At 48.8% G+C, this 9,336-nt stretch overlaps 1 protein-coding gene across 3 annotated transcripts in view; it reads left to right on the top strand.

Moving 5' to 3' along the window:
- Positions 1-9,243, top strand: part of ODF2 (outer dense fiber of sperm tails 2) — a 30,032-nt gene extending 20,789 nt beyond the window's left edge. For all 3 annotated transcript variants that reach the window (XM_052649626.1, XM_052649627.1, XM_052649628.1), the window contains 7 exons: positions 1,254-1,364; positions 1,525-1,629; positions 2,571-2,729; positions 4,068-4,168; positions 5,818-5,980; positions 6,405-6,530; positions 6,927-9,243. In XM_052649626.1, coding sequence (XP_052505586.1) covers positions 1,254-1,364; positions 1,525-1,629; positions 2,571-2,729; positions 4,068-4,168; positions 5,818-5,980; positions 6,405-6,530; positions 6,927-7,115 — 954 coding nt within the window. In that variant the 3' untranslated portion in view covers positions 7,116-9,243. The remainder of the gene's footprint in view (positions 1-1,253; positions 1,365-1,524; positions 1,630-2,570; positions 2,730-4,067; positions 4,169-5,817; positions 5,981-6,404; positions 6,531-6,926) is intronic.
- Positions 9,244-9,336: the final 93 nt, after the last annotated feature.

The raw sequence follows: 9,336 nt of genomic DNA on the forward strand, positions 1-9,336 counted from the left end.
ACGGCTTCCTGTACCTTGGAGTAGAAATGCTTGGTTAGTAGATGGTACACTGACCTTTGGCAGATGTTGCACAGGTTTCCGCTCTTACCAGGGGTGTGCGAGGAATCTGCTCCATGTCTCCTCAGCAACACTTGGTATTGTACATCTTTTTCATTTTAGAAAGATGGGAGAGCCCTTGTGTGCCGTTTGTTGCAGCACAACTGTTGGATAAATGACAGACAGCCCCACGTCTAACAGTTAACTGGGGTATTATTTGAAGGGACAGTATGTCTGTGTGGTGAAATACAGTGTAGCTCTTCAAAATGTTTGTAGGAGTGTATTTTCCTAGACATGAATTACAGAGGTAATCATAATTACAAAGGTGAAATATGCTTATATGAAAGTTGAAAACATCACAGAAATGTGATAGCAGAACCGAAGGTCTCTCAACTGTATATGTACATTTATTCCAGTTTTTCTACCGTGATATTAACCTGCATATTCAAACATATGCACACTCATTCTTCCATCTGTTATTCTGCAGCTTGATTTTCCCACTCAACCACGTTTCATGGATATCTTTTTTTTCTTTTGCTTTCTTTCTTTTAAATGAGTGCTTATTATTTTATTGAGATACTGTGACTCTATTTTGTCCCATCTGCTAAGGTGAGCATTGGGTTATAGAACATTTATTGATGAGAGAAGTAGTTCTCAACATACTTGTTAATTAACAAGTTTGTTGCAAAGCACTGGATATAATAGAATCCCATGCTTATTGGAAAAAATAAAATACACAGCCACCAATATATAGCCATATACTAAGGAATCATGATTTGTTTTTCTGGGTTTTATCTCCATTTTCTTTAATGATACTGTGTTGCCTTTTTTCTCATTTTTTTCCTTGTTTTGGTCATGCCACGAGGCATTTCGGATCTTAGTTTCCTAAAAATGGATCAAATCCTGGCTCCCAGGAGTGAACGTGCTGAATCCCAACCATGGGACTGCCAAGGAACTCCCAATAATGCATTGCTTTTGTGATAAGAACAGAAAAACATGGGAATCTCTTATTTTCATCTGTCTTCACTTGAGTTGGTCATATCGGGAGCCCCGCCCTGGTGCCTCTCTGAGGAAACCTGCTGGCAGGGGCGAGTAGGTGGGGCTTCCCTTTGCCAGCCCCTCAGAGTAGGAGCCAGGGCTTGGTTTGGCCACCTGCTCCGGGACCTTTCCTGCTGGTTACCCACGAGCCGGTTAACCTTAACCTTGTTCCCTTCTAGGCTAGCTTCGCCCCAATGGAGGACAAGCTCAACCAGGCGCACATCGAGGTCCAGCAGCTGAAGGCATCGGTTAAGAACTACGAGGGAATGATTGACAACTATAAGAGTCAGGTAGGCTGTCCGGTGCCATCAGCCCTGCCAGGGCAGTAGCACCTCCTGCTATGGAGGGAGGCTCACCCTGAGGCCTCCCCCACAAAAGGTGTTTGTTTGTTTTTTTTTTTACCAAAACTTGGCTCTACCCAAGATGGCCCAATGCTTTGTTGGTCCCCAGGTGATGAAGACCAGACTGGAGGCTGATGAAGTGGCTGCCCAGCTGGAACGCTGTGACAAAGAGAACAAGATTCTTAAAGATGAGATGAACAAAGAGATTGAAGCGGTATTGCTCCCCGTGCTCACCTTCTTCCCCTCCCCAGTCCCGGGCCTGTAGTCTGTCCCTCCTGTCTGTCCTTGACGCTCTCTGATGTGCTTCTCATCTCTTCTTTCTCTCTCCTGCTTCCTCGTTATTCCTCTTTCTCATCCTGGTTTTCCTTAAAAAAAAAAAGTTTCCCCTTGCTTGGAACATTCAGGTGGATTCAGATCCATAGATCTGTCAAGCCTTAGGTGTGCCTGTTGCATGCATTCTGTGTGAAGTTTTTATTTTGTGCCAACCAAAAAATTGCCTCCTGTCCCCTTCCCCTCAAAAGAGCATTATTCTTCTAGAGACAGCTTGGCTGTCTGGAAGCAAAGGGATCATCTTAATAGTGACCTTGGAGACAGACTGAGTCCAGGCTCAGCCAGTACCTGGCTGCTTATCCTTGGACACATCACCGCCCCTCTGCAGTCCTCAGGCTCCTCCTTAATACAAGGATGGGTGAAGACCAGATAGGTGATAGCTTTCCCTGTGACCCAGAGCATCATGACTGCCTTCCTAGGAGCTTTGGGGTTACACTAGAGTTGAATCCTGGCTCTGCCAGTTCCTAACTGAGTGACCTTGGGCAAATGATCCTTTGATCCTCAGAGTCCTTAGGTGGGGCCAGCAGCACCTGTGTAAGTTGTATGAATTCAGGGACAAACGCCTGGGTCCTGGAGTTTGTTACATGGTTGCCATTATTCTTCAATGAGTGAAAGAGCTGCAGTCACCAAGTCGCCAAATGCGTCCCCCCAGAGAACAGCTAAGATGTTTTTAGTGGCCTACCGGGAGGCTGCACTTCTGCCCGTGGGCCTTGCAGGACCCTTTCCGGGGGCCTGAGGGTGGCCTTCCCACCCTCCCAAGGATTCTGTCTGGCTGCTGCAGCCACCAGGCCCTTCCCAACCGTGGGCTCCTCTCTCCCACTCCAGGCGCGGAGGCAGTTCCAGTCCCAGCTGGCTGACCTGCAGCAGCTGCCCGATATTCTAAAGATCACAGAGGCTAAGCTGGCTGAGTGCCAGGACCAGCTGCAGGGCTATGAGCGGAAGAACATTGACCTCACAGCCATCATATCAGACCTGCGCAGCCGGGTAAGGGACTGGCAGAAAGGGTCCCACGAACTGGCCCGAGCAGGGGCCCGCTTACCAAGATGAGCTGCACGTATGCCGCGCCGCCCCCCCCAAGGGAGGACCACTTCCTTTTTCTTGGCTGCCGCTTTCTGAAAGGAGTGAGCTATCATCAGTGCTGTGAAATAAAAGTCTGGTGTGCCAAATGCCTTGTGTTTGCACAAAGTGATTGTAGTTATAGGAGCTGCCGGGCCCTCCTGCTCTCGCCGCTCCCCGAGTGCTCCAAGTCTCCGCCGGCCTCTGCCCTTCAATGCTCTGCTGCTGTCCTCAAGCCTCATGCCACCAGCGGACACCAAGCCATAGGTTTTCTTTGTCTCCATCTTTCTCTTCCTTTAGCTGCCTTTCCCTAGTCTGAATAGACCCCATGCCTGAGCTTCTGTCCCGACAGAGGACTGCTTTTCTCCCAGAGGCAATCTGCCTTTGGGTGCCTGGAACCAAGCCGGCAAGGTCTAAGAAATGGTACGCTTCTCATCTGCACTGTGACCTTGGGTGAGACCCTGCCCCTCTCTACACCTGCGTCCTTGCAGTAACAGTGGAAGTAGCTGCCATTTTTTGAGCACGTGCTCTGGGTTCCAGCATTCTCTCATTTAATTCTCCCAGGAACTTTGCAAATGGTCTTATTTTCCCTGTTTCACAAAAAGCAGCCGAGGGCAGAGAGGGGGAGAAGTCATTTCCTGAGGTCACAGGTCACACTCTCCTGAATTAATAATGCTTGTCAACAGGGACTGGAAGCCAGCTGGCTCTGTCTGGTTTCCAAGCCCATGTTCTCAGTACTTTAAATCACCTGCCTACTCTTGAACCTGAGTATTCTCAGGGCCTTTCAGGCCTGAATGTCTGAGTCTTCTGGATGACTTCTCAAACCTGCCAGTCTGAAGGACTTGATAGATTTCCTGTGGCCTTGCTTGCACTGGTCCCCAGTTAAGGAGAATGACATCAGCAGTCCCACCAACGTCCTTGGTAAAGCTCGGTAGTGGGTTGCGTGGACCAGTTAGGCCTGCTGTCTGCTTCTGCCTTCTTATGTCTGCCCAGATCCTACTGACTGGCCTCTCCTGAACTAGAATGTGTCATCGTGGCTATTCAGGATCGAAGCTGGCTTCTCTCAGCGTGGGAGAGCCTTCGGTCTCAGGGGTCGGGCCTAACCTGTCCCCACTCTCCTCTCTCCTCCAGGTTGTGCGTTGAGACTTGGATGCCAGCTGAGGGCAGCGTGCCTCTCTCCTGGGTGTGGATGACAGGTCACAGGGATAAGGGAGGGCTGTACCTGGAGGTTCTTTCGTAAACCGGTCTATCTTCCTGTCATTTTAGATCGAACACCAGGGGGACAAGCTGGAGATGGCGAGAGAGAAACATCAGGCTTCCCAGAAGGAAAATAAACAGCTGAGTCTGAAGGTGGATGAACTGGAGAGGTTAGAGGCACTTGGTCCGATCTCTGTCCTCTTCCTAGGACCTGAGACTTTTTAGCCACTTAGCTGCTTTGGGCTCAGTGTGCAGAAATGTTTGAGGGACTCGAGGCCCTGGAAGGTACTAGGCAGACCTCAGAGGAAAAGCTGTTTGCACTGCAGTGGTAAGCATTGTGGGAGAGAGGAAGGTGGTCTCTGGCCAGGGGGTATGCTCCATGACCCTGTGATCAAGATCAGACCACCCAGTGGTGGTCTAGTGGTTAAGACTCCGCGCTTCCACTGCAGGGAACCTGGGTTTGATCCCTGCTCAGGGAACTAAGATCCTGCATGCTGCATAGTGTGGCCAAAAAGTAAAAAGAAAAATTAAAAAAAGGATGAGACCACCCATAGGCACCACCTATCAGAAAGGCGTGCTTCATCCAAGCAAACCAGCAGGGCCAGGTGCTGAGGTGGGAGACACTCCCCCGCATGCTGCTCTTTATTCCTGGTCACCCTTCCCAAGACCTTTCTGATCTATTCCCTGTTACTTACGGACTATTGGAGGCAGTCAGGAAAAGAGTTCACGTTTTGGAATCAGAATCTCTGGCCGTTGATCCCAACTTGGCCACCTTACCTGCATTGTGATCCTGAGCAAATCATTTCATCCTTTTGAACCTCATCACCCTGTTTACTCATCTTGAGAAAGGGACCAAGGTAGGGAGAAGTCCAGTTCTTGGAGTTGTTATGTATCTTCCATGAGATAATCCTCAAAGGGCTTAGCATGTTACCTGGTGTACAAAATCACGCTGTATAGGATAGTATATATGAGTTGGTATTATCCCCATTTTAAATACAAGGAAACTGAGCTTGGGGAGAGGTTAGGTGACTTGCCCGAGAGCACATAGCTGGTGACTTGCAAAGTTGTGACTTAGACTGTCTTCCTCCAGAGCTTTTAGTGTCCATAACATGAGGGCTGGAGCCCTCGTTTCAGTGATGAAAGACTTGGGGAATCCCAGGAGGCTGCAATTGGCCCAGGTGGCTCACACAGCCTGCCAGCAGGGACTTTAAGCAAGTGGTCTCCCCTGGGTTCCACCTTTACTCTGCTGGCCTCAAAGATGCAGCTGGAAAGTTGCAGGACTTACAGAACTCCTGAGGTTGGAAGGTGTTCTGGAAGTGCAGCGGGGACCATGTGTGCACACGAGATGGTCACTGCTGCCCCATGGCTGGTCACAAATGATGTTGAGTGGTCCAGCTGAAGTCCCTTTGCTGAGGGTGGCAGCAATGAAGAAGTTGGGGGTGGGGTGTGGGTTTTGGTGACAGACGTACCAGCTGTGGTGACCTTGAGCCAATGACTTCACCTCTCTGTGGCACAGTTGCTTCATTTGTAAAGTGGAGATCAGAATGGAACCCACATTCCTGAGTTGCAAGTTGCCGTATTACATGTGATGATATACGTACGTGGCACAGCCCACTGTCAGTCTGTGCTCGCTTCTCCCACTCTCCATACAGCTCCTTGCTGTCATGATGATCAGCAGATTTCTTTGATTTATTCCTGTTATTCCCTGGAGATTCTTGGTGTGATGTGAACCCCGGTCCAGTGCGGCTGGCAGCCCCCGGCCGTGTGGAACAGGACACGTAGTGGGACCAGCAGACTCTGACTGAATGCTTTCACCTAGGAAACTGGAGGCGACCAGTGCCCAGAATATCGAGTTCCTACAGGTGATTGCCAAGAGGGAGGAGGCAATCCATCAGTCCCAGCTGCGACTGGAGGAGAAAACACGGGAATGTGGGACCCTGGCGAGGCAGTTGGAGAGCGCCATTGAAGACGCCAGGAGGCAGGTCAGTCTCACATCTGTTGTTAAGCAGCTCTGTGTCTTTGGGCACATCGCTTAACTTCTCTGAGCCTATCTCCGCATCTGAAAAGTGGGCAAATCGTAGTAGTACCTGCCCCCATGGATTCATCATGAAGATCAAATGAGCAGTGATTGTAAAGGATTTGGCACTGGACTCAACAGCTGCTTCTGTCATTGCTGCCAGAGTGGGCCTCAGACAGGTGTTCCACATCTGAGGTGGTAACTCACGGAGCGTTGGCAAAGGGCAGGTGAAGCAGGCTTGCAGAAGTTGTCTCCGTAGCTAGCTCCCGCCCTGAGGCTCCAGAGAATTCTCCACAGTGAGACCGGTCAGTGGGAGCGGCCCAGCCTCTTCTTTAACCAGGTGTCCCCGTGTCGGGTAAGCCAGCCCCACCTCTGTGCTTTCTGGGCAGGTGGAACAAACCAAGGAGCATGCAGCCTCCAAGGAGCGAGCAGCCCAGAACAAAATCCTGGACCTTGAGACCCAGCTGAGCAGGACCAAGACCGAGCTCAGCCAGCTGCGGCGGAGCCGGGACGATGTGAGTCTGTCTGGGGGTGGGGCGGTGGTAGCAGACAAGAAGGGCATGGGTTGAGGTTGAGCCTCCTGGGGCCCACAGGGCACTGTGTTCTGTTCTTTTTATGAATATGACATGGTTTTATTTTCTTCCCATCACTTTCCCATCCCTTCAGGATATTCCAGACCCCTCCCCTTGTTTATTACCAGCTTTGTTAAGACGGCATTTACCATAAAACTCTCTCATTCAGATTGTACAATTCAGTGGTTTTGGGTACATTCTGAGTTGTGCAGTTATCACCACAATCCAGGTTAAGAATATTTTCAGAAATAAAGCGACCCATTAGCAGCCCTCATCCGCTGGCCTCTGGGGTTGGTCTGTTCTGGGTGTTCCACACACGTGGCCCGTTCCTTCTCTCAGGCTGATCGCCGCTACCAGAGCCGCCTACAGGACCTGAAAGACCGCCTGGAGCAGTCAGAGAGCACCAACCGCAGCATGCAGAACTACGTGCAGTTCCTCAAGTCGTCCTATGCCAATGTGTTTGGAGACGGCCCCTACACCCCCTACCTGACCAGCTCTCCCATCCGCTCCCGGTCTCCTCCCACCTAAGCCGCTGCTGGGCTAGGCGCTCAGATGGATGCCGTGGCAACGGAGGTGTCGCCAAGCCATACCTGGAAAGCCTGTTGGTTTTCCTCTCTTCCTGAGATGAAGTATGTTCAGGATCTTGTCTTAGCCACTAACTCCAGAAAAGTGCCTCGAGCAGCAGGGGATGGAGCTGAACCCAGTTAGTTCTCTCCTCTCAGATAGCATCACCTGATGGAAAGTTCTAATTACCCCAACAGGCCTTAAAGCTACTACTGTTAGGGTCAGGTTTTAACTCACTGTGATTGGCTCATTCGTTTCTCAGGAGAATATTTGGCCTGGACTTTCCCTCCAGACATTTTCCAGCCCTCTTCTTTTTTATGACTCTCTCGGGTTTTCCCTGACCCCAGCCAGCAGGAGCTGCTAGGCAGAGGTCCTTGCTGCGCCTCGCGTTCTCGTGCTGCTTTCCTCCTTGCATGGGTACGGTGTCCTCTCCAAGGTGCTCCCCTCCCACTTGTGGCTAAGTTTCCTCAAGGCCACTTGCCCTCATGCACTTCCCTACAGACACTCGAGGGTTTGTGTTTTACAAGTTCGCCTTGTAAAAGTACAAGCCCAGTCTCACTGATTTTTTTATTGGCTAGGTTTGTGTCTGTGGAATGCATTTATTCTTGAAATGTGTGTGTTTTACAAAAAGCTTTTATAATCAATATTTAAGGTTCCATGGGATGGTCTCCTTTACCCACATGATCCCTCTTCTACAAATGATTCAATAAGACACTACACAAGAGCCAGTAAACGTTTTTTCAGGACGTGGCGCATGGAACATTAGGCTCTTTGATTTTGACTGGGTCGGCGCTTTCTCCTCTGCGTGCTTTCGCTTTGCGATCCTGTGAAAGGGCCGGAGGAGATACATGGCAAGGTGCTGCTCAGTGTGTGAGGGCAGACGGCTTTAGCTGTTAGGAGGAAGATGGGCTGTGTCTGTCTTGCTATTTTTTAAATGTTAATTGCTTTCTGAAAGATGATGGGCTATTTTTGTCCTCCTCACATGTTCCTCTATTTAAAAGAACAACGTATTCTTCAGAGTGAAGAGAACACACTTGGTGTTCTGTGGTGAATCCTAACCTTTCCATTCTAGATGGTATTGTCCTCTGGGTGATCCAGTCTGGTTCCCTCTCAGCCACTCTAACCCAGGTCCGAACTTCTGGAGAATTCCCGTGTCCCCAAAAGCAATGGTGCCACACAGGCATCTGGATTGCACTCCCAGAATCGCGCACCACCCCCCCCCACCAGTTTTAGAGACATTTGTAGTTCACAGCTTTCAATGATTTGTTTTTGTTAGTTTTGTTCTTAAATTTTATCTTAGCTTTTAATTTTGCCAAGGAAGGTCCCTGAAATTACTATTACCAGCTACCATTGCCACAAAACCAAGCCTATTTTCACATCTTTAACATAGACTTGAACTTTCATACAATGTATGAAAGATCTTCCTAAGACAGTTGACAAACTTATACCAATGTGCATACATTTCTGTATAACTCATCATTATTATCATCAAGCTAATGATAACCCCTTCAGTGTAGGATTCTGCTATCTGCAATGATGCCGTGGGAACTCTCTTTGGTTTCGTGGCTGGGATTCTCCTTAAAATGTTTGGTTTTTCTTTGTAAAATATTGTATTACAAAAAAGAGATTTTGTGAAAATGAAAAATGTTTATATTGCTTCAAACTCGAGAGTTTTCCTTTCTGCCTCAAACTGAGACCCCATGAAATGGGCAAAAGGGTCAAAAGTTAGTGTCCTAGTTAAAGCTGGCCTCAGGCAATGATGAGCTTTTCATGTATTGAGATAGATTTAATTCACTCTTTTAAAGTGTATAATTCAGGAGAAAGAAATGGCAACCCACTCCAGTATTCTTGCCTGGAAATCCCACGGACAGAGGAGTCTGGAGGATGACAGTCCAAGGAATCACAAAAGAGTCAGCCATGACTTAGCAACTAAAGAGTAGCAATTGTTGTAACAACCCTGGAAGAGCGACAGCAGGATGGACACTTCCAGCAAAGGTCTCGTTATCAGTGAATACAATGAAGACATCGGCAGCTGTATTTGTCTTTTGAGCCCAGATCATTGGAAGAGAGCAATCAGTTCCACCTGCTGGGATCTAACTCAGAATAAAAACATGGTTAAGAATAAAAGAAAATGCTCCCATTTCCATACTGAGATGTCTGAAATAATTACTTAAAAATACTATTT

This window comes from Budorcas taxicolor, chromosome 11 (genome assembly GCF_023091745.1).
Source record: "Budorcas taxicolor isolate Tak-1 chromosome 11, Takin1.1, whole genome shotgun sequence".
In the NCBI taxonomy this organism is placed as follows: domain Eukaryota; kingdom Metazoa; phylum Chordata; class Mammalia; order Artiodactyla; family Bovidae; genus Budorcas; species Budorcas taxicolor.